This window comes from Pezoporus occidentalis, unplaced genomic scaffold, assembly GCF_034315485.1.
Source record: "Pezoporus occidentalis ecotype Australia unplaced genomic scaffold, CSIRO_AGI_Poc_V1 ctg22, whole genome shotgun sequence".
NCBI classification, from domain to species: domain Eukaryota; kingdom Metazoa; phylum Chordata; class Aves; order Psittaciformes; family Psittacidae; genus Pezoporus; species Pezoporus occidentalis.
Genome location: NW_026914072.1, coordinates 5,420,690 through 5,445,706, shown reverse-complemented (window position 1 = coordinate 5,445,706; position 25,017 = coordinate 5,420,690). Strand labels below are relative to the sequence as shown.

The 25,017-nt window shown below is 36.0% G+C and overlaps 1 protein-coding gene across 3 annotated transcripts; it reads right to left on the bottom strand.

Moving 5' to 3' along the window:
• Window positions 1-1,032: 1,032 nt before the first annotated feature.
• On the bottom strand, window positions 1,033-24,325 carry DCDC1 (doublecortin domain containing 1). 3 transcript variants are annotated; one of them, XM_062620347.1, is made up of 4 exons: window positions 24,207-24,325; window positions 23,802-23,903; window positions 1,632-1,790; window positions 1,033-1,194 (listed from the first exon to the last, which is right to left on the bottom strand). In XM_062620347.1, the coding sequence occupies exons 2-4, from the start codon at window positions 23,808-23,810 to the stop codon at window positions 1,033-1,035; spliced, it is 330 nt and encodes a 109-aa protein (XP_062476331.1). In that variant the 5' UTR covers window positions 23,811-23,903; window positions 24,207-24,325. The 3 variants fall into 3 exon arrangements, 2 of the variants coding, with proteins under 2 accessions (XP_062476331.1, XP_062476332.1); XR_009965174.1 differs by lacking the exons at window positions 23,802-23,903; window positions 24,207-24,325 and adding an exon at window positions 7,885-8,000; XM_062620348.1 differs by lacking the exon at window positions 24,207-24,325 and having other exon boundaries at window positions 23,802-23,992.
• Window positions 24,326-25,017: the final 692 nt, after the last annotated feature.

The window sequence follows — 25,017 nt, the reverse complement described above, 5'->3', positions numbered from 1 at the left end:
AAATACATTATTTTCTAGTAGTTAAACCATTTTAAAAAAGCTTTGAAGTTATATGATTTATCAAAAATCAAAGTAACCCAAAATACAGGTAGCCTATGCCTACCTATGCAGTTCCCCAAAAACTACTGATGGTCATTACCTCGGTCATGTCATAGTCTTCAAGCACATTTAGGAAATATTTTGGATACTCAAAACCTAAATATCTGTAAGATAATATAATAAATGAAACATCAAAAATTCTAGTCCTTGAAGAAGGACCAGAAGAGCAAAATTATGAGTTCTCTAAGGGTAATACTTCCAAGGGAAGATTTGTGATAACCTAGATTAACTGAATCTGTTTGTGATTTGCAGTCACCTGTAAATTACTGTCACTGACTTACTGCCAGTAGTAACAGCAACTTCATCAAGTTCAATTTTCATTCAAAGTGATGTCTTGTAATCTTTCATCTGAATGGGAGGTCCATTTTTAAAAACTTCTGCTCTAAGAATACCCAAAAGCTCAAAAATAACTAGCCAAATGCCATTTGTAAAAGACAGTTTAAGTATCTAAAGGCAAAGTCTTTTGCCTGCTGTAAGTAGAAGCAACTAAGAACACTACTATTTATCTTTTACTGAAATTAAAATAGTCCCATATTGAAAGTGACTGCGTCACTTGGTATTTTGGCTCAGCATGAGTTTCAGGTTTTTAACAAAACCTTCATCATTTAAGCTTAAGTCTCAGCATAAAATGTGCTACAATGTTGATATAAGTCCTGTTTATTTATGTAATTTGCATGATGCAAGGTTTGTAGATAAAAATTAAGAAGTAAATTTGCATTTACTACCAAACATCATCCACATCAATCTTCAAAATAATAAAGAAAGGGCACATAAATGTCACCCTTTTTCATTAATTTTAGTCAAAATCCCTGTTTGCTTATCAGCCAGAGGGTTTCTGAGATATTTCAATAATATCCAGGAAATCAATCTTACATGAAACTGAAGGAAAACATCTAATGTCATTGAACAATAAATATCAGTTCTGTCAGTGGCTTACCTTTGAGCTGAGGCCTTAGGATGTTTCTCTTCTAGTTTCCTCGCCAGCGCCACTGTCAGCTGTGTAGTCTCCCCTAGGGGATCTGCAGGCATTAAATGGGCGTCCAAAGGTCCTGAAAGTTGTTTCTGATTGGGGTTGCTGACATTTTTTTGCAGAACCTAAGAGTTGGAAGTACAACCATGTAATTCATATATTACTAATTAAAATAATGTGCGTCTACTTTTTCAAGTGAGGCTGTTGATTAGCAGGAAACGTCAGAAATACAAATAGCTATGTCAAGATGCATCAAGAAGCACAGATCTAGAGATCTCATGGTTTCTGTTTATTTCCCTTCCTTCCTTGATATTTTTTTTTCCTCACATGGAAATAAGTTATTTCAAAAATTTGTCCTACATGTCCTGTAAGCATAAAGTGTTCTGAGACACAAATATATGACATTTTTTTTATTTGTTAAAATCCTGTATATAGCTTATTTGTCTAACATAAAAATATCGTATTAAAAAATCAAATTAGGTTATTTATTTAAGGAAGTAAGTTGACTTCTACACTGATATTTCTCTCTTCAAAATGTGTTTTTGAAAGGACTGTCTCTGACCTGCCTCTGGCTTAATACTGTGACCTCTTCCACTGAGCTGCTGTCTATCTCCTGATGAGCTGCAGACCAGGCCCCATGGTGAATGCAGTTTTCTGTCTGGGTCACCTCCTCTCTTTCATTTAGTTCCTCTAGGTAGGTCAGGACAAACTCAGGGTAAGCCTGTAGGAAAGGACAAAGGCAGAGGAATAATGAAGAAAAACATTGGCTACATCAGCAGAATCACAACAGTCTAAACACAGAACAATGGGAAAAGTGGTTGGTGTATGTGCGCAATGTCACCAAAGTTGTTGCATGTAAATAACTTGCTATTCACAAAGTTTTCAAAGTCAGTATTAGACAGTGACCTTCTTGTATGTACTAAAGTGAAAAACATTATATTTGAAAATTATATATCAGTTTAGGAATAAAGACCAACACCTCTCAAAATGAAAGTTCTTATAAATAGGAAGAAACAAAATTTTGTATCCCTATTTTTAGGCAATGTTTAATTAAGTATAGGTGACTTTTAGGTAGGCATTTTCATGTAACATATTAAGAGAATTTAAAATAGCATATTCTGAAACCAAGACACATAATGTACATACATAGTCTTCCTGATAGTTTTGAAACCAAATAAAATGTTACTGCTTTAATTCATCAATGAAATAAAATTTCTTTTTCTTCTTAATACCCTTGATCCTTGCTTATAGAGCAAAATGCCCCCAATAAATGACAAACAAACCACTCACAACTTAATGATTACATTCTGTTGGATTTGAGACACTAACATCTCAGCTACTTAACCTTATAATAACCAGATCTTGTACCACAGTCACATGATCCATTTTATTTCTTTGGCTCAGCCTGTGAAATGACAATATGGCAGCTTCTCAGATGCTATTTCAATTCAAGCAGTAGTCAGTCCACTGTCCTCATGATGAAATGGGCAGAGCCCTCCTTTATATGATTTATTTTTTATTTATAATGAAAAATTTACTGTAAAGTTTAGGACCACTTAGATTTTACTTTAAAATAAATCCCTTCAACAGCAAGAGTACAACAAACAGTGGGGTGGTTTTATTTCTTAATGAAAAGAATTCTTCACCAATCAGTAATACTAACTCGCCTGCCATTTATCATCTTTTATAGACAGTATGTTACGAAAATTTTCTCTCCTGCTTTATAATTCCTTCCACATTTTAATTTTGATGTAATACACTAACTTAGATTTCTGGTATATTTTTTAATATTTGACTGCACAAATAATAAGCTGAGATTCCATTTCTTTAAATAAATTCTTCCTCTACAAGCACTTCATATTCACATTACTTAGTGGTGCTAAGAAAAGCGGTTCTGGTTTTTCTCACACTTTTCACTGTTTTTGCCTGACCCCATGCCACCTGTGCTTCTGTGCCAGAAGAAAGCATTTGGCAGCCATGTAACGAATACAAGCAGAGAACTGTCCCAAGTTAAAATTAACACAGTAAAATTACAGTCATTACTGGTATTTGTACTCTAAATCTAGTTCACTGTGTGGCACACTTGTGTCAGAACACCAGGCAGCACAGAAGCTGGTGTGGGAGTCGCTGTCTCTGCTTGATTCAGCTCAAGGCTATAGCTCTGCATTTCCTTTATGCTGGACAACTTCCGTAGGTATTCTAGGGAACCTTTCTTCTTCAGGGAAATGAGGAAACAGAACAAACTCCCAGTGCAGAATGCAACAAAAGGCTCAGACTTTCCCAAGAAAGGTAATTTCCCAGCTAGGTCAAACCTCAAGCAAATACAATACTTTGGAAAGCTTTGCTTCTAGTCTGAAATGTGTTCCACTGTGTCTAGTACACATTCTGCTTTCAGTGCATACTACTTATACTGAAATCTACTGTGAATTACTTGTTCAAAACTCAGAGCACGTTAAATAGCATTATTAAATTTTCTTGCTTACTTTCTAGAATTGATAATTGACTTACAGGGGGGTTAAAATATAATTTTAATAAATTTACACTTTTAAGCTAGCTATAAGGTTACATGAGTATGAGTACATAACTTGACCTATCACAAATATAAATATTGTTAAATTGTAGTCTATCAACTAGAAAAGGGACAAATATCAGGATTTATTTGTTCTTTCTGCATCAGAATAGTTTAGGAATCAGGAAAGCAATATCAGGACTTAATTGCGCATCTACATCTTAGAAAACACTTGATTTCACTGTCTTTTCAGAACGAGCTAGTATTCTCCAACATAAGTAAGCCGTATGTCGATTGCATAGGGGAGATTGTATGCATAGAGAAGAGTATGTTAATGGCAAACACAGTAAAGTAGTAGGTATTAATTCCGAGGAAGTGAGTTTCCTTCTCAGTCTGAATGTGTCATGTATCATTACACTGTATTATGCTGCTTTCCTTTATGTCAGCTTTTGTGGGCCTACATATGCTGCACCTTAAACTAACATGACACTACAGATAAAGTGAATGTGATGGAAAATAGAAATATGTCATTTTCTAGACATGTTCTTCTATCTACCAGTATTTTTCCCTGATAAAGCAATAGTCTAGAACCAGTGTTATAAACTCCCCTAAACTTTAGAAATCTCTCTCCTCATAATATACAAAGTGCAGTATTTTTATATAAATAATAATCAGTGCAAAATAAAATTTAGTACAGCTGACAATTGTATTTTTAAGTACTGACGATCTGAATTGTTCTAGCATAATTCCAGATAACAGACAAAACAAAGGGAACACTGTTTCCATTTCATCAGACTGTTGGAGTTCTGTGAGTAATAAGATCTAATGTCCAGATGACAGGATGAAAAAGCAGGGCTGGTGCTAGAGAAGAGCATCTGGTATTGACTTCCTACGAGAAGGAAAATTTTATATTCCTGTAAAAAAAACTGCAATCTCTCTGTCAATCTGGCAAGGTCTACAAGATTAGATAAACTTTAAATTATCTTCCCTACATTAACTGAACAATCAGACAGTCACAAAACTTAAATCTGTTTTCCCAGAACTGTTAAAGTGGTATCATACAAAGATGATCCTTACCCAAGTTGGAGAATGTTTTTTGAAATTGAAAACCAGCTTCAAAAAGAAAAGGCGCTGCACACATATGGGGGGGGAGGGGAAGGAGTGGTGAAAATAAATATATGTGTACATGTATGTGTGTGTATTTATGTATATATGATCCTGCTGCTTAAAATACAGTTCACATTCCTACTTTCTCTGAGATTTAATTAGCCTATATAACAGCTTACTTGAGCCTTAGTAAAAAAAATTCATGTAAAGATCTTGAGATTTACTGAAATCATAATATTCCTGGGTAATTCAAAAGTCCAAATTCAAGTAAGCCTTAGCTCATGTTGGCTTGTTTTTCTTAATTTCAGTTTTCCAAATTTCTTAATTCTTCATTAATTTTGACATTGTATGGTGATCTAAATAGTTTCTTTCTAATGTGGCAGTTGAACGGTTGTTGCTTCAATAAATGTAATTTTAACAAGTCTTGAAATAGAAACTGTTCCTGCTCTGTAGTTTCAGGATATTTACAAAAAACACATTTCTGAAGTAGCATCCTACGTCAGTCAAGAAAGAATTCTTCACATGCCAATATACAGACAGTTGCTTAAGGATGTATCAGCCAGCCAGGATCATGCTTTTCTGACTTGCATAACACTTGCTTTAAAATGTAAATAAATCAAAACTAGGTTCAGTACACAATCTAATTCATCTGGGACATGTCTTGGGAATGTCTCACAGAGGTAGAGGTTATTTTTCTCCTATGTCAGCAAGTGACAGATGTCAATGACACCCCATGCTATTTTTCTACAGAGAGTACCAAGAAGTAGAAATATACAGACACTACAAATCTTGACATCTCTAACAGTCCTAGGGTATCACATCAGCCCCTTTAGGTTATTTCAATTTGATCTACATATCCATGAAAATAAAAATCAATGTGCCCAATGGTCTAGTAAAACATTCATCCTATCCTATGCAGTCATTTCTTTTCTGTAAGGTCCAGGCATAAAAGGCACAGTGACCCTCAGAGCTACGCCAGTGGGAACAAACCCATTTTAGCAAATGATCTCTCATGCTGAACAAGGTAGTAGGTATAAGCTATTAAGAAAACTTTCTTCTTGATGCTTCTGCAGTGGCTTAAACCTGGTTATAGCAAACCTTAAATTTTTGCAGGTGCTTTTACAGAAGGCACATAGAAAGCATGTGGATTCTTTTAAGACTTTTGAAGGATACAGAAGATTATCATCAATATCTAAACCTAAGATATCGTTGTTTTTTTTTTAACAGTATAATCTCATCACATCAAGACTTCAGGTTACCAACAGAGAATTTACAAACAACTCGATGACTGAGGCAAAAATATGGCTTGATACTAGGGGGAAAGGCTTTGATATTGAATTTTAGATTCACCGTGTTATTCACTATACAGGGCCTGGGTTTCAAAGTCCTCTGAAATTAGCAAGTGTTTCTTCTAAGGGCCAGCAAATTAGGCAAGATTCGCAGATATTAGGAGGGAAACAGTCATATAAAACATAGTATAAAAGAGAGAGTAGTGTTGAAGATAGGCAAAATATTTATGCACCTGACATATTCCAGGCTGGAGGCACCTAAAACAGCCCTACCAAAATGCAGCTTACTGGCTGTAGGGTCAGAGTAAACTTTGAGCCATGCAGAATATGTTATGCAAATGAAAACAGATTAAACACTACTCTTTTGGTAAGGAACAAACAAGAAATATAGGCATGGGTCCTAATCCAAGATAAAATGGTACCCTTCCATTAACTCCAGATTCTTACAAGATCAGATTAAGCATTCAGGTCTGGAAACTAAGTGCTGTATGTCACGTGTAACCCATTTATCTTTCCATATTTTGAATTGGCCAAGTTCTTAAAAAATATAAAGCACTTAAAGTATTTAATATGTGTTATGATTCACCTTTAGTTTTGCAACTAGTTATAAAATTAGAATTTAATTCCAAGCAGAATTTAAATATCAAGTGTCAGCTATCAAATAATATGTATTATTATAGTACAGATTGCTTACTATATGAGAAATAAAACTACCAAAACTGCAAATATTCCAAGATTATCCAAGATACATGCATTATTTCATACACAGAACAGCTTGTGCAGATGTTGAAGTATACAGGAAGTATACTCTACTTTTATTCATCTACAGATGTGCTGCTGCCACCACCAATTTCAAGCATAATTGGCTGACCAACAGTGAGGCAGCTCTGTACAGCAGCTTAATTCAGCATCCTTCCAGCCTTCAATGGGGGGGGGGTTGAATAAGTTAAAAGAGCCAGAAAATTCAACAATGTGTCACAAATAGAGAGGTCATTATGCCTGGATAACCCAGGATATTAACAGTTGCAGAAAGTGAAACACTATCCACAACTTGGCAGTCAATGAGCCCTGCTCAGAACCAGTGATCTTCTGTACAACAAGGGTGGCATTTTACAGTTCAGTGCAAAATGGAACAGACCCTTGATATCTTCATTTGTCCTTTTTCTGTGCATATTTCACAGCACAACGATTTAGGGTCCATAACGTGTCACTTGTTATAACTACAGAGTTTACTTGAAATATGTATGCACAGAAAAAAAAAGTTCAGTGAACTGCAAAGATTGCAACAAATCCACAGTCTTTGAGCTAGTACAAAGTTTTGCTCCAAGTCTGAAACAATGCTGGTTAAACACAGCAAAAGCCCAGTCTGAACTGCTTCTGTTTCCAGTGTGTACAATTACTACAGAAGTGCATCACTTAAAGCTTTGCTAGAAATCAATGGCTAAAAAATGTTTTTCATTAAAATACATTTTATAATAGCAGCAGCTGTATTAAGAATATGATTAAAGTTGTGGGTTTTTTTCAGTATCTTACTACACCGCCTACAGAGTAAAAAAATGTTAGGAATAGAGAAGATTGTTCTGTAACAATGGTCAGTTACAATGACTGTCATCACTGCAAATCTCAGTCTTTAAAATGTTACAGTAGAAAATGCCACTAACAGCTATTCTAGACTGGGAATAGTGTATTTCTATGAACACTTTCTGCTTGTACATCTTTCTGCAAACCCACAAATAATCATCCTGAACCACTGATTAAGAGGGAACATTACAAAAATACCAGTTTGCAAAGATGGGTTATCCTTGCTAAGAAAACCCTGCTGTATGAACATAGCTTAATACCTGGAAATGTTTCAGACAATATTATGTTACAGAAGAGCAGAAGATAAATAAATGCTAATTGGAGTTTACCTGTGTACTGTAAAATATCAGCAAAACTTTATTTTGTTCAATTAAGCACGAAATGCTCCAGCAGCATCCAAAACCTGGACCGAATGTTTTGTAAGTTCTGATAAAGTCTTATATCTGAACTTTCACAGGTGCTGCATCTCCTTCTGCTACCTAAGGCCAGAAATGAACACACTGTGAGAAGTTTTTTCTGAACTGGTGGCTTGACTGCAACAGAAAACTTTGGAAAACATAAAAATGTTCGTTTCAGGCATTTTTTGTCTTGTGTTTACTTCACCTAAGTCCCAGAGGTCCTGTGTTCAACCTTGGCTTCCAGTTATATGCTTCCTACATAGATTGCTTTCCACAACTCAAAAAGGCTATTAAATCACAATTAGTATTTCCATTACACAGAGACCATTGGACCTTACTCAAATATGATAAGGGCAACAAAAGTTGGAAAATCAATTGAGGTATTATGCTATTTATCACATATCCTGGAACCATAACAAGACCTGTGTTGCAAGGCAAACTCTTACTCAGACAAATTTATATGACAAGACAAGCAATCTATTAAAATGTGTTCAATTCATTTTGCCCCACAGCAGAATTAGATACTTCAACATGCCTATTTCTTTGGAGGAGATTGGATTAGGTCACTTTAGAAGTCTATCAACATCAACTTGATAGGATTATTAAAAACTAAACAAATTTGCTTTTACATGTCAAATGTACTGTGAATCTCTCCCATAAGCCATATGAAAAATATAACTAAACCCTGTAGACTTCAAAAAGCCATACACCGAGATTTCAGAAATGGACACTATGTGGGTTGAACAAGAAGGTAGCTCCCATTTAGGATTTCCTCAATAAAATAGATCTATGAATAGCAGGAATAACTAAGTCAGAGTTTAACTAAACTCTGTAAATCACTTGGACACAAAACTTAAAGTGTTCTATTCCCTGGAATGAGGTATTTGTATCATTTTTCCTGTAATTCTTGACAGAAATCAAACCTCCAAATAATAGTGTAACACTATCCCAGGCGAAACCAGCTAATTGATTAAATACTCCTTCTGCTGACTGAATGATGTGCTACTTACAGTATCACCATCTCCTTTCAGATACACCCATGCAGTACAAGTAGTTTATATTTAACAATAAAGTTGGCAATATGTTAATGTACTCGAGTGTGGAAAGGCTCTGTTGTTGCCAGACCTTTGACTTGAACTGGATAGGGTTGATTTGGCATTCAGTGACTGGTTACATTCATCAAGAGGTGAAGCTTCACAACAAAGATAATGTGGTGGAAGCAATTAGTATTCAGAACATCCATAATAGGCCTTTAGCATGTGACTGTGGGCTAAGCAAGGCTTTAATGATATCTTTAATAATATCTGGTATGTACACTTGAGAAAAAAACAAACAAACAAACAAAACAACAAAAACCAAACCATATCACAAGCCCATTTTAATTTTATACTGACATATCATCTGGTTTTTGTGTAGAAATATTTTTAAATATACTTTTATTTAATCCAAACTACTGATCTTCAGAAAATACAAATTCCAAGACTTTCCCAAGCTTCCTAAAAGGTTAAATATATTTGCTTTCAAATGTGCACAATAGAGTGACAAAGGACAGTTTTCTCATTTTCTTCAGGAATTAATTTAGGATTCTTAGCATTTGCAATTTATGGCATCATAAATTCAATCATATGCAGTGAGGGTGAGTCAAGAATAGGGTGGCAGCAGTAGTAGTCAGTCACTCCCCTCCCCCACCCCAGTTTCCATAGTCTCCAACATGATCCCTGCCAAGGAATAATCAGTAACTTGGTATCAGAGACCCCGTCTTGACCCTTCTCTCCAGAATTTGAACTCTCATTTGACTATGCTCCCTCTGCTGTCAGTGAGGAGAACAGAAAACCGGGGTAATTGCTGGCCATGAAGGCCAACTGAAGGTACACTGCAAGGAGCTGGTTTACCCCATATGCATTGCTGCTGAGCAGGAAGACCAGTGAAAGGCAGGATGAGGTTCAACGGTTCTAGAAAAATAAATTAAAAAAAAAAAAAAAAAGTCAGAGAATCAGGTTGCAATGGACCTTAGGAGTTCTTCTACTCCAAAATCCTGTTCGGAGCTGGGTCAACACTGAACACAAACCTCAGTGCTTTGTCCTTTCAGCTCTTGAAAACCTCCATGGATGGAGATTCCATAACCTTTTTGGCATCTTGATCCAGTGCTTAATCATCCTTAAAGGCAATATTTCCCATCTTATATCATGAAACCTCCCCTTTCAATTTATGACTGGTGTCTTTCCTTTTCCCACCATAGACCTATGAAGAGTCTGGATTTATCTTACTAGTAACCTCCTTGATAGGTATGAGAAGGTTGGCATTAGGTGTCTCCAAATCTCCCTTACTTCAGAGGCTGACCAAGTTCACTTTCTGCAGCCTCTTTGCACTCTCTCTAGCCTCTTGTCCATTTTGGTGGCCTTCCACTGGACTCAAGTTCTCCCTTATATCATTCTTTCTTGTCAATCTAAGTGTATATATTGCAGTAGCTACAAACAGTAAATATCCAACACACCCTGCAGTGAAAAGGTAGAGTAAAATATTAAGACAAATATAATTAAGCAAACACCAGGTATTAACTACATAGCCTCTACTGCATTTTTCTAAAACTTTTATGAACCTCATAGCAATAAATACTATGAACTTCTAACTAGCTGATACTTGCACTATAAAAATGAATTATTAAAACTATACAGAGAATAATTTGTTCTCAGAAGGAAACAAGTTACTGGAGTTTCAAAATACCTCTTTGGTAGTTAGGAAATGAGAGAAAGTGCTACTAAATAAAGTGAAAATGTTAAAAAAAAAAATCTAAGCTATATTTTGTTTTCCAATTAAATGAGAGAAACATAGAGCTGAATCAGAGGGAAAAACTAGAAATCTAATAATCAAATCCTGATTTCAAAGAAGAGATAGGTTGAATTGAAAGCCTAGAATCCAGTGAACTTCACACTGATTTACACATTTCTCTAGGCAAACTGACTGACCTATGGAATTTGCCAGCACATCTGAATAGCTGGAAAGATATATTTTAAGTGAACAAAGTTTAAAAGCAGATCAGAGTGGTAACAATATCAAACAGATTGTTGTTCAGGAATTATCTGATATTCAGTTATTTTTCTACTCCTTATGGTATTCACAGGGTATTCTTAAAGGCAATTAGTCTCATTAAATTCTGGTATTATTTTCAAACATGCCTTTTTCAAGCCATGATTAAAGTTTTCAGTTGTGTCTTTACTCTTCTTATGACTACTTTGTCATCAGATTATTCTTCCATGACCACAAGGCTTAGACAACATAATTCCTTCCAAGCGCAGTAAAGCTTTCCTCTGCCACTTGAGCAGAGTCTAGGGGAAAAAAAAACAAAACCAAACACAAAAGCCCCTCCCCTAGGAAAGCTGGCTCAAATTTCCTTGCAATATTATCATTATATACAATATATATTATATATTGTATATAATAATATATTATAATATATAATAATATATATAATATTTCCTTGCAAAAATAAAAATGGGAGGTTTACACTAGAAGCATTCTAAGAAAACTTTTGTCCTCATGGTGACTTGTAGTATCATTACACTGGCAAAATTAAATAAACTACCTTATGCTATACTCTTTCTATGATCCAATTTATTTTCATGAGATTTGAATGACTTCAAATACCTTAACTGTTCTGTGAAGCATAGTTAGCTAATTAATTTTAGGTTAAAGGCTTTAACCTTTCAATATTTCATTTAGTGGTTGATCATGAGACAATTCCAAGGAATACAAAGAGGCATCATGATTGTGACAGTACATAAAGTTAACATTATGCTCCTCTTGTCCCACTTGCAATGTTTAAAAATGCAGAACCAGAAGAAATCGCATCTGTAGAAATGACTCTAAACTTTCTTTTGAAGGACTTAAAGTTTTCAATTTCTTTTGCATTTTTTCAAGACTACCAGCCCATAAGAGTCAGTCACATGGGAATTAACTGAGCTAGGCAAAGTTGCAAACAAAGCTGAAAGAGCTTGTGAAGTTTGCAAACAGCAAGAAAAGTTTTATTGTGCCACACAAAACTATTACATCACACATTATAGACAGGGTGCTCTTATTGCATTTAGAACTTTCTTTAAGCATAAGAAACCCAACAAATTTTCCTTTAATAAAATTATAAAACTTTGAAATGCAGGTAAGAGTACAGTGCATCTAATAAAAGCATACAGAACAAAAATAATAAAAATTTTAAATAAATAAGGATTTGTTCACTCATTTAACCCAAGTGAAACTTTGTAATGTTAAAAAGATATTGGTGGGGGAGGGGGTGGAAATGTCAATAAAGAATGCCACTGCAGTCAAAACAATACTATAGGTGAAATACAAGGCTTTTTCCTTTTATTTCTAAATTAATCCTAATAATTATAGTTTGAAAAAGTATTCATAACAAAGGGCTAAATCTTTATGGTGATTAATCCATAAATAGGTCTCTTTTCATCTATTACGCTTTCTTCTTTTTAAAATACCTTGGCCAAACGGTTAGACATAACATGCAACAGTGTAATAGAAAGTTAGTCTTTAATTATCCACAAACCACTGAAAATTGCTCACTATGAATGAAATTAGTAACCTTTACAGAGAAATTTTAATTGCTCTGTATTCTGCAAAAGACCAAGAACACAGACGGGTACATAGTAACCCTTCTAAAACTCTTAGCAGAAATAAGACTGCTGAACTCTACAAGGGCAATACTTACTCATTCAAAAACCCAACAACAGTCTCTCCCAGCCCCCTACAGAAAAACCAAAACGTATGATAAAATGCTGAGAGATTACATCAGCTGATGGTTGTCTATCCCAACTTGCTGGTTTATAGATGTTCTCAGTGATAAAAGAACAACAGGCTGTAATTGTCAAGGTTAGCTACAATCCCAGGCTTATGCACAAGGATTATACATCTTGAATTCTCCTCTGCTGGAAAGGTTTTACTTGGGAATAAAAGACTGAAAGTAACCGCCAGGGGCCCAGCTCTAATACCTAAACCTGAAGACATTTTTAAAGTATATATATTCAGAACATGCGTCTGAGCCTTTTCCCTCCGAGTTTAATCCTCTTAGTGCTTTCTTTACCTTACTGAACTTTAAGATTCTGAAAATAAAAATACTGAATCTGGCACCTTTACCCTGAATTTTGCTTTAAAGTGTCTCTCTTGAAGATACCACATCACAATTTATAACATAGTTGTTCATTTCAGGTACCTAATTATTGGACTATTTTATCCTGTTTTCTAATATCAAAGCCACGAGATGCAAGCAAAATTTCTGGCTTCAAGTTTTTATTAGTTATTCCTTTTAGCTTCATAAATACATTTACACTAGGAATATTCAAATGCTCCTGATCATAAAATGGTTTTGAGAGATATGAGATCACTGCGAGCTGTGATAAAATATAAAGCTACTGCGTAATGAGTAAACAGTTGTTGATTATTTTAAAAAAAAATAAAAAAAAAAAAGAGAAATTACTATTTTTTTTCTAAAACAAAGCTGGGTAAAATTCAAGTCTTCAGGTCAGAAAAGTACTAATCCCTCCTAGCTTCTTCTGCATACACCCTTCTTGCATCCCACCAAGAAAGAGAACTAACAGTTCCAGTGTTGTCTACTGAGGTGTGTGCAATAACAGAAGCAGATCAGGAATTCATTACACAGCGATTTTGTTGCATTGATCAGCATGGCAAATTGCTGTGTAAAGACCCTGTAACCAAAATTATTTAAATTCCTCTAAGACAAATGAACTGGCTTGTCCATTCTTGAGTCAGGAACAGGCATAAAAGTGGAGTTCATCACAGCTCATTTCAGACATCTATATCTGAACCAAGCCAGCTCTACAGCCAATTATGAGAAATAAGCACCAATAGAATTCAAGAGCAATGCAAGACTTGAAAAGGATATTTTTAGGCTGTTATTGCTGTAGATAACTGACTTTCTCGGCTACTACTTTTAAAAAAAATGAATTAATATGTATATATAATAATGGAAATATAGATACCAGTTCTGCAAAACACATATATTTATGTCTGCCTGTTCTAACCATATAAACACCCTTCTGAAATTGAATGAAGCTACTTGTGTGCTTAAATGTTGACTACTTAGAATGTGGATGTGCAAGCACTTACAGCGTCAAGATCAGGCGAGGTTCAAAAGTGCACATAAGGTGTTAAGAAACCTAAGCAGCTTCTGAGTTAGCATACTGGCATTTTTTTACCTAAGATACATTTTGGTAAATGTCAAAACAAGTGCCTTTTTCCAATTCCAGTGGGCAACTGAATTGAAATAGCCTATTGAACTTTTGCAGACAGGAACAGAGATGGTTTTCTATTTACTGTAGGACACATCCTGTTAGATAAGAGGATGCAGTAAATCAGCTAAATTTTGTACCTATTGAAACCATGAAAAAAAAGTCATAAGGTAATACTGTACTACATTGCTATCAATCAGCACATTCCTAGGGAAATCCACAAGGCCAGTTTTTCCAATTGTTTAAGATTTTTTTTGTTTGTTTAATTTCTTTAAGTCTCTTTCCCCCACTCTTCCTCTAAGCCCAATTATTTTATTATATCAGAGAACTTTGACAAAGCAGGAATTAATGCGCTTGTCACATCCAATCTACAGATAAGCATTAGGATTCAGAGAAGTTTTATAAATAAACTGCCCCACTGTTTTCAGCTGCAGTCACTCTGTCAAAGGTCAACCTCAGAACATGATTTAAGGGAGACCTGGAAATAGAAATAACATCAAAGCTGACCTTTGAGTAAAATCAAACAGCCAGTAATGAGATTATATGTACAGAGCCAGTAAACATAGCAATGAATGTGCAGCAGGTGAGTTAAGACAGAAATACTAACACCTATATTGCATTTTTATATGTTGGACAGAAAACTAACCACCTAACAGCCACTTAATGGCATTAGTTCAGGTACTTCCAACTCAGATACCAGCTCTCTCAACAGCCAGCTTTTGAGATTTTTTTTTAACCTAGGGAGTAATTCAGTGTGACTAGTAGCTTAGTACTAGATACATATTGGCACAAATAGCCGTTTGGAAAACAAGATACTTGGACAGTGATAAAGGTGATGGTTGGCTACTATTCATAAGCATCCTAAACATATTCAGATAAAATACTGGGAAATTATGCATGTTTTACTATTACTTACCTCAACTACAATGATAAAAATCTCCATGAAAGGCTATCACTGTTAGATGACCTATTATATGATTACATATCTGAAAGCATACAGCCATTAGAAAAATAGAAGTACAAAGAAAGTATCTTCTTTTTTTTAAAGGATATTTGCTTTCAAAATCCATTGATTATTTTGAGATACAAGTCACAGCCAGGATAAATATCAAATTCAGATTATTTATGATATCTGGATAAAAATAAATTGTCTTTTCCTTCAATATTTTCTGCTGTGTACATTTATGGTATTTTGTGCCTAAATGGTTTCCATTACAGGGGCATTTATTTTCCTGTTGTCAATTTTGGTATTTCAGGCAGATAATCAGAAATCAAAGTTAACTGTTTGGGGGCTTCTTGGTTTTTTTGGGGAGGAGGCTTTTTGTTTGTAAGTCTTCTTTTCCCCCTGGGTTTATTTGGTATGTTTGGGTTTTACTGCAGAGGTATTGAGAAGGCAGCTCAATTTACGAGCCAAACAAAAATACTTTTTATTAACTCTGGTGAAATTAGCCAGTATAGTTGTCAGTTTGACTTGACAGTAAGAATTATTTAATGGGCTGAAATGTAACAATGTAAAAAAAAAAAAAGGGGGGGGGGGAGGGGCAAAATAAAATTTTATAAGGCGTATAAAATAAAACATATCTTATTTGCACAATAACTGCCCTTCTAAGGAAATCCATCCTAGTGGGGAGAAGAGTAAAACTGCTTTGGTAATCAGACTACCATAACTATTCATTATTAATAACCATTTATTAGTCCACTTTCTATTTTCCATTAAATTATGAACAAGTATATTTCCTTGGTTTCAAGTTGTCATTGGAGTATTGATGTAAGCATAACAAAAGCAGTCCTTTCTGTTGTATGAAACACATATAGGCTTATTTAAGGCAAAAAAAGTAAAGTAAAAGGAATAACACATTTCTGTTAGAATCTTTTCTGAAGAGTGACAGGAAGGTTTGCTACTGAGAATTTTTTAGCTTACTTCCCAGTCTGAATTGATGCAGAATTTACCCAGAGCATTACTGAACATAGATTTAGCACCGCATTTTAAAAAAAACCATCAATTAGCTCTATCACTGGTGCAGGCAAACAGCCCGATCACAGCCAGACTTTTAAAGGTGACTCGTTGCCTAAGGATTTAGACAGGTGCCTAGCAGCTTTTTCAAAGGTGCATAGTCACTTAATACATTTCATTTGTAAGTAAACATCAGCATTTCAAGGATGATTCTGAAAACTAAAGAAAACAGCAAGCCAGCGAGTTTCTCACCTTGAAGCACCTAAAACCCTTTAGTTCTCATAGTGTGCCACGTAAATGGAACACTCTACAAAATTACTTGCTTCACTATTTCTTCCTCATCCTGAACTTGGTTTCATCCAAAATTTTAATATATTAACTTAGCTTTGATGCTATATTTCATTTTTACTTAGCTTCCAAGTAATAGTGGGGATAATGAGTATATGAAGCTATTTTACCTTAAGAATGAGTTTTATACATTCCAGCCAGAATGCAGTGAAATAGCTTTGAGGCTAACAAAACACAGTGAAGAAAACAGAATTATGACGTTTATTTGGGCTAATAGTTTAAACATACTCTAACATTAAGAATCAAAAAAAAGCATGTTATTTCTCTATGGTAGAAAGGACATTCAAATCCATGTAAAAGCTTTCCTGATACTTTGGAACTCAACTGTAAAAACACCACAGTCTTAACTTTCTGTAGTTATGATCCAGTACTACCCATAGCTTTTGTTTTTTCTTTAGGGATATGAAGGATGTTTTAGTTATTATTTCATATTAAACAGAAGATATTGATATTAAAGAAAAGCCTGTATATAACTAAAATTCTTTCACTCATCCATTAACATATCACTGTCAAAAGTTGTAATGATGTTAAGGACTTTTCAATAAAAATTACAAAACCTAAATTCTGATTGTAATTTAACACAATCTTTGTAAATTAGAGACTAATAAATCTAATAAAACTTAATTAAAAAAACTAAAATGTTAATGCAAACAACAGTAAACTCATGAGTTTTCACAACTAGTTTAAGACACGAATCTAGAAGTTTCCTGTCAATATGCATAACTATGATACTTCAGCATGATTAAAACACACAGCACAGCAATGATAGCTCACATATATGTTTCCTTAGGAAATCAATTATTCTATGCAAAGAAGGATGTATCCAAGGTATTAAACACCCACTAACCATGATGAGGGTGTAACACAGCTTGGAACTATCCTGTGGAGGGAAAAGAAAAAGTTTTTCTGGCCAATCTTTAAAAAGCTTTACCAATTTAGCCTGCTTTCTGCTTTTATTGGTGCTTAAGAGGTTAAGACTTTATTTGTGAAAACAGAGCCAGAGAGTTGGGAATCACGTTGTTTGCAGCTCCCTAAGTCTTGCTTAAGATCCTTTTCAATTACCATCCATTTCTCCTTTAAAAAGGGACAAAAAAAATAGAGGAGTGGAAACAGGTCAGGGCAGTCTGTGACAATGACAGTGTGATGGGCTTGGACCCCCTGTGGTGTTTCCATCTGCTATCATTAAGGTGACTATTCAGACATGAAAAAATCCCTCTTGCTGTGCTGACAGGCAGGCATCAAGAACGATGACAAGGCATTAAGACAGAAAGTAGAGACACAGGGATGTCATATCCCACAAACAATCCTGTCTCAATCGAGACTTCTAAAATTTTATCGGAATTTAAAATAAAAATGGGAGGGCTTTTACCTGGAGCTTATCAAACTTCCCCTTGTGTTAGATTGACAGCAAAGGTGCTGCTGATGGCCACACTTGCTCCTACCTGTCGTCTCTACTGTAACAAACACAATTTTAAAAAATATTTGGGGATTTTAGATTATTTTTTTCCCCCCTCATGCTTCCATAAAAGCGATTTTTTCTCATTCTTTCTCATCGAAGAGCCGGGCAGGAAGACTGAGGTGTGAAGCACGGTAAGCCCAGAACGAAGCCTTTGCCAAATCGCGCCAACAGCAATGAAAACAGCACTAAACACACCAACCTAGGCGAACACCTGCGGCCAGGGCAGCCACAGCTAATGGGAATTGAACGGCAACGGAACTCTCCAAAGGGCGCGACAGCTTCTCGCGGTGCAAAGAGGCGGCGGCGGCGGCAGCAGCGGCGCAGTGCGGGTGTTAGACGGCAGGGGGCGCCGCAGGACCGCCGCCGAGGCCAGGCGCTCGGAGCACGCGCCACGTGCGCATTCGGCTCGTGCCCGCGCTATACTGTCACCGGTTTGATGACGTCACCGCGAACGTCATTTAAACTGTTTCCACCCTGGGCGCGCTGTGTTGGAGCGCCGGGGGACTTCGGCGTGGCGGGGTTTCCAGGAGGTGACTCCGTGGCATGACGTGCCCGTGTCCGGTTTGTAGACGTCGCCCTTCCAGTAGCGGCACCTCCCACTAACACACGACTCGCCATTCCACTACCCGGAAAGATGATTCTGAATCCGAGGTCATCTCCCTTTGGCCGCTTTTTCCTGGCTAATAACCGGTTTCTCTGCAAACACTAGTCACTCCTGATGCATGGCAAGCTGTCATTTCCCCTTCTGCTCTACATTTTCATTTTTTCTCCAAAGCCTTCACCTCTCCACCTTTATAACTTCTTTCTTTAGCCATTGGATAAATCAGGCTGGAAAACTGATCCTTTGGTTGGTTTTGTTTTCTTAAAATGTAAGAGAGAACCAGGCAGTAATACACGGACAAAGTGCTGATGACAGGGACTACTTAAACAGATTTGTCATCGGAAGACACATATATAACCATACCCAACTTTCCTACTCACACTCCATTTTCCCACTTCATTAAATTGCCCCCTAATCACAGCTAGCTGAGGCACATTAGGAACAAATGCTAAGGAAGGAGAAGGATGATTAGGTAGAACAATAGGTTAAAATCAATATATTACTTACATTAGATCTCATTGGAGCTCAAGAATTGAGAAGTATATATAGACACACATATATAGGCTTCCATGTTTTTAAATAATCCAGGTACATGTTGATGGAAAACTGAACACTGGAAATGAAGAGTAGACACCAGACAACGTTTCTCAGACTGTTACACCAATTGCCTTACTATTCTGATACCTATGACTTAATGAATATTAATCAGTTCAAATCAATCTTTGAAATACCTATTACTCATGGGAAGGTAAAGATAATATAAATAGCTGAAGCTAACATTTATTGTTCACTTCATCTTGCATGCTTGTTCAAAAGTCTGTACCAATAGGAAAAGATGCATTTTATTATCTGAAATATAGGTTTTTCTATGAATATGTTTTTAATTTACATATCATATATATAGAAGTAAAACACTATAGATAGTGCATTTTCCTCCATCCAGTTACAGAATGGAGGCATGGCAATTTAAGTTACCGCTACAGCTGTTTCAGCCACATGTTTAAGAGGAGCTTTTGCTTCATTTAGAAGAAATGAGATTTGTAAAGTTATTTAGTCCAAACTGACTACTTAGGATTTTTCTATATTCCTTAGGATGAGATAAGCACCTACCTGAAGCAAGTCACACTGCTTTTAGGATAAACAAGACATTTTTGTGTCACTCTCTCTCCCCACATCGAGAACATAAAGAACTTAGACAACTAGCTTATTTTATGGATTATTGCTACTAGCAGAGACTAAAACCCAACCATCCATCACAGTCTCTTAAATAAGGAGAATTGTAGCATGAATTTAAATGCAAAAATATTAATTATATTTTGATTATAACGAAAACTTCAGAATTATGAGATATATATGACAAACATTAAATACAGATGCCACAATCATGGTTGCCAATACATCTCATTATTGAATAATGAGGAATTTTTGTCTTTGAAGTACTCATACAAGGCACATTTGTGCCGCATCTTTCCACCAGCTGAGCTTACCTGATACCATTTAAGTCCTCCCTCAGGAAACTCACAACAGGTTCTAATGCATCCTGTAGCACATTTTGATATGTATTTTGCATTATGCCCTTGCCTACAGTTGTCTTAGCAACAAACTATTGAAGAGACAATGAGAAAGGCCCCCTTCTCATGTCAAAATTTTGCCACATTAATTCTTAAAGATGAAAGGCTTATTGAAAAACAAATAGTTTTATATGTGTTAAAATGAAGCCCAGAAGAAAGCAGGAGAGAAATCTAAATGGTATCTATAAGACTACCCTGTGCTAAACACAAAAACAACCCACTTGTAAGATCCAGCATAAGAGTTACACTGCTTCCATCATTTTAATCAACAGGATTTCAATTAAAAAATCATTTCGCTAGTATCTAAAATGGCAAACATCTCCAGCAGTGGCCACAGACATCATGTTTAAGCAGTAACAGAGACAGAGGTCTTAACAAAACTCTCCAGAATTTTGGCACAATCAAGTATGAAGACACAAGCCTTATCAGCCAGCATTTATGGGCAGAGATCTGCAACCCTTACATACCTTGACTGAGCTGGGAAAGAAACCATGTTCCCTTAACCCCACCAGATAGCTCACCAAGACTGGCACTGAGACCTAAGCTGAGGAGGCCTGGAATACCAAGCAGGTTGCTTAAACCTCCACAGGCATATCCAACTCAGTATTATATTCCTGAACAAAGTGACTGAAAAGAGCTGAAGAGGAGGGAGAAAGAAAAGATTTCCCAATACAACATATGGGAGGAGAAGTAACTCCCCAACAGGAGGAGGTATGGGATTGCTGAGTGCCCCCTTGTCTCCCTATTAGACAAAGCTTACTTTTTCCACCGTGAACGCAGGACTGAAGATGCTAAATGTTAAAATGTTAAAAAAAGGAGATGAATTTGCAGAGTGAGTGGAAACCAAAGGTATGTCAATAAAAGCAAATACACTGGCAAGAAAATTTACAGGGAAAGACAGAGCATGCTACATGCGGAATAGTAAAAAGCTGACATGAACTTCAAGAAACCATCAAGAAAAGATCAAAGTGTAAATAAGATCATAGGGGTCCTTTTTTATTTTTGCAACTTGTTTTATGTGCCTTTTATGTGTGGAGGAAATAAATAAAGAATCTTTCGTTTGAACTTTAATCAACTCTTAGATTCCAAGAACAAAAGGGCTTATAGGTAGCAATCCCTGTTGCTTCAACAAGAGATACAAGGGGTTCCATCTGTAGAGACCCCTGCAGTAAAATGTGGGATCATTAATCTACAATAACATGGGTTTCATTTACATTGAGCGGTGCATTGACTCCCTATATAAAGAAATGTTTTATCTAGCAGACAAAAGTTGAACGAATCAGGCATAATTTTTTTTCTTTAAAAAACAGCATGCATTTGTGGGGGCTTTTTTTTTTTCTAAGTACATAGTGATGTAATGGATTCTTTAATACACAAAAAGCTGCAAAGTGACTGGTACCTTTCCAAGGGAAGGATTGTACATCAAGTGGACTTTGAGACTTAACATAGGAATCATTGGGGAAAACTCTAAGCACAGCCACCTTTCTTGGTTTTTGGTCTCTGAACTGAGTATCTGAGAATGATGAACAGTATCTTAAAGCATCTAAATATGTTCATATGAAAGGTATCTTTAGTTGTAAACACACCTTAAGAATTTCCCCATTAGAGGCAGACTACATAGAGTATGTGATAACCTCTACCTCAAAAGATTTAGTAGTCTCTAAGCTATTTGTCACTGCCCTTCAGCTGCGATATAAGTATTTGAGAGCTCTTGGTGGGTTTCTCTTCAGTGTGGAACCGGTTTGTCTAAGCACACATTATTGTCCCCAACCCCAGCCAACCCAGATACTGTTGGCAATCAATAGCAGTAGCTATCTAGCATGTAATGTTATGCATCATGCAACATGACTTTGAACAGATCTACTTAAAACCAGCCTGACACTAATGGGTTCCAAGAACAGACTTTCACTATTTCCAGTAGTGATAGGGCAGAATTATAGTAACAGTGGCAAAGTTTAAGCATTTCTGTAGTGAAAGTCTTAGTAAAACAGCATAGGAGAAGCTGTGCTGAAAACTAAAGAACAGTGACCAAAACTGAACAGTGGCCGATAGAAAAGAAATAACTTTGAATTAGGCAAATTTGAATTTGACAGATATGCATTTTCACAGAATAATCCCTTGAAGCAGTTCTTGGATTAGCCTACTCACAAATAAAAAGGCGTCGTTTGTGAATGGAATTATTTCACCTCAGAAAGGTTCTTGTATCAACTTTGGACATAAAATGTAGTATTTGTGGTGAAGCCCTTGAGCATTAACTTGAAGAAATAAAATTAAACTACAGAAGTCAGTAATGTAATAGAAGAACCTTTGTTTACCAAAACAATTATGGAAATACTAAACAACTATTCCACAAAAGCACTGTATCAATCTGTCCCTGGATGTCTGAATAAGTAGAAGTGTTCTGCCATAAACAAAGGGACAAGCAGAATGAAATAAGTAAGCCCCATTGAGGAATGAAAGGGAGCACAAAACATCAAATCAGAGTATTTTAAGAGTAACAGCTACATGTTCTTTCCGATGTTACTGTATATTTGTTGAATTCAGCAAGAAGCTGTTTTTCCCCTCCCATCAGATTCCATTCAGTGTAGTTTGTTCATGATAACTGATGTAGGAAGTCTCAAATGTCAGTTTTCAGTTTATCTGGGCTTTTTGTCAGCTGGAGTAACAACTTAGTGTTTTGACCTGATAAAAATTACATTCAAAACTAGTTTATGCAGGAAGTTGCACATAACCCCAAATGCAATTTAAAAATAAACCTTGCACGAAACCTTACGGTTTGCCAGAAGCTATCACCATTGAAAAAAGTCTCTCAGAGAAAAGATAGATTTGTTGCTAGCTTAAAGATACTTTCAATCAAGAGCTCCAGGAATAGAGCCAGCTTCCCCCAGCTGCTTTCAAAGCGGATGAATTTTCAACATATAATAGGAATGCTCCCTAGCTTTTATGGGTGATGGTGTCCCAGTGATGCCAGAGCAATTTGATTCAAATTTTAATTCTGTAATGGATCCATAAAATCTATTTTTTTCAGCAGTCATACTTGAGCATACATCAGATTGATAGTAGGTTCTACCAGGCTTCCCTGGAGCCAGACTATTTTACTGATCTGACAATGAACTCCAGATTACAAAGAGAAACCTTCTTACAGAAAATACTAGATTTACACAGAAACTGCAGCCTGACCAGCTTTGTGACTATCTTGACAAGGACTCTGTAGATTAAAGACGTCTCTGCATGACAGCTGGGCTACAGAATAGGACGTACTATCGGAACTACCCTGTAAGCTCATGTTCCCATCAAACTGGAAGAAAGTATTCTAGTTTTATGAAAGTGCAAATTATTATGTCACTTTTTTACAAGCAGTTTCCAGAAGGGACACATTTTAAAAACTGAAAATGTTCATCTGGATACAAAATTCAAATTAACTAACAGTGATATTAGATAACCACCTGGTTAGACAAAATTTAGACAATAAAGAGATTTCGTGCATGTAAGCTTCACAAAAAAAAATGTCGGCTATGTAAGGAATGAGCTAAAATAATATGGCAGGAGATAATCAGCTGCTTTCTCACTCTCACAAAAAAGACCAATTTTTCTGAGTGAAAACCTAAACTCATTTAATTCTGAACAATCTAATGCTTGAATTCAAAAGTGGTAATTTACTTACTCTTTTCATAATAAGACTCTGGGCTGTTTCTCAGAGTAATTTCACAGTTATTTTTCATTAATAAAGAAGTTCTTCCTGTGTGCCTTTGTCATCTTCATATACCTGAAAACCAAATACATGCAAGTTAAAGATGGAAAATAAACAAACCAAATCAACTCTAATAATTTGGATGCATCTACATTAGCATTTTGATTCAGATCTTGAGAGGCACCTTGGAGGTAGGTTTCTCAGCCATACCCACTTTCAAGACTCCATTTCACCCCACAACCTTGGAACATGAAACTGGATTCCTTTTGCATCAAGCTAAGCAGAATGTCGCATTGCAGCAAAACATTCGATATTCTCCAACCAAAACTAAAGCATTCTGTGTCCAGACCGCATACGAGTCAGTCAAGTAAAACCTACCATTTAGAATGGCTGCAGGACCATCAGCATTCACTCCTCTGCTGACTATAGAGCCTGCGTCACAGTATTTTCTAGACAGACATTGTCTGCAAAACTCCTGGCATTTCTTTGACACTTTCTGCCTTAGAAGAAAGTAAGGAAGGATTTTAAAATTCCATAGCTATTTCTATTCAAGGCAAAAGGTGACATTAAAAACTTCCTTAATATTTAGTTCTCTTACCAAGTTCTGTACTGCTGTATGAAAATATACCAAATAAAGAGGCTTCTTATTTATAAGGTAGCTATAACCTTGAACAAAACTTCCTGAAGTACCTCAGTTACATAAAGCCCAGTATTCCTTAAATCCATCAGATATTTTGCAAATTTTAACTCACGTACATCATATTATAGACTCAGAGCAACTATTTCTTTTATATGAAAGAACTTCAGAATAGTGTTTTCAGTAAAACAATGAAAGCAATGCAAGGCCAACACAAGATTCAGAGCTTTATAGAAGCACTGAGCTTCAACTATCCGTATATGAATGCTGACAACTTTTTACATGTTCTATAGGTAAGGATTACCACTATGAACAGACCTGTCATGACTGCAATGCTCACTCACCTTATGCCCCTTTATTTTAAAAAAGCCTACCAAAATGGGAAATAGGACATTTCAGTTGTCTGCACCCTGTTAGGCCTGCAAGAGTGATTTTATTTTACATCACTGTACCAAAGATAGTCAAAACTACACCTCAGTGTAGCACATCTCTTACAGCTTGAAAGTGGTCTGGCTGAAAAGCAGCAATTGTGCTCAGCCTTAAGACTACCCT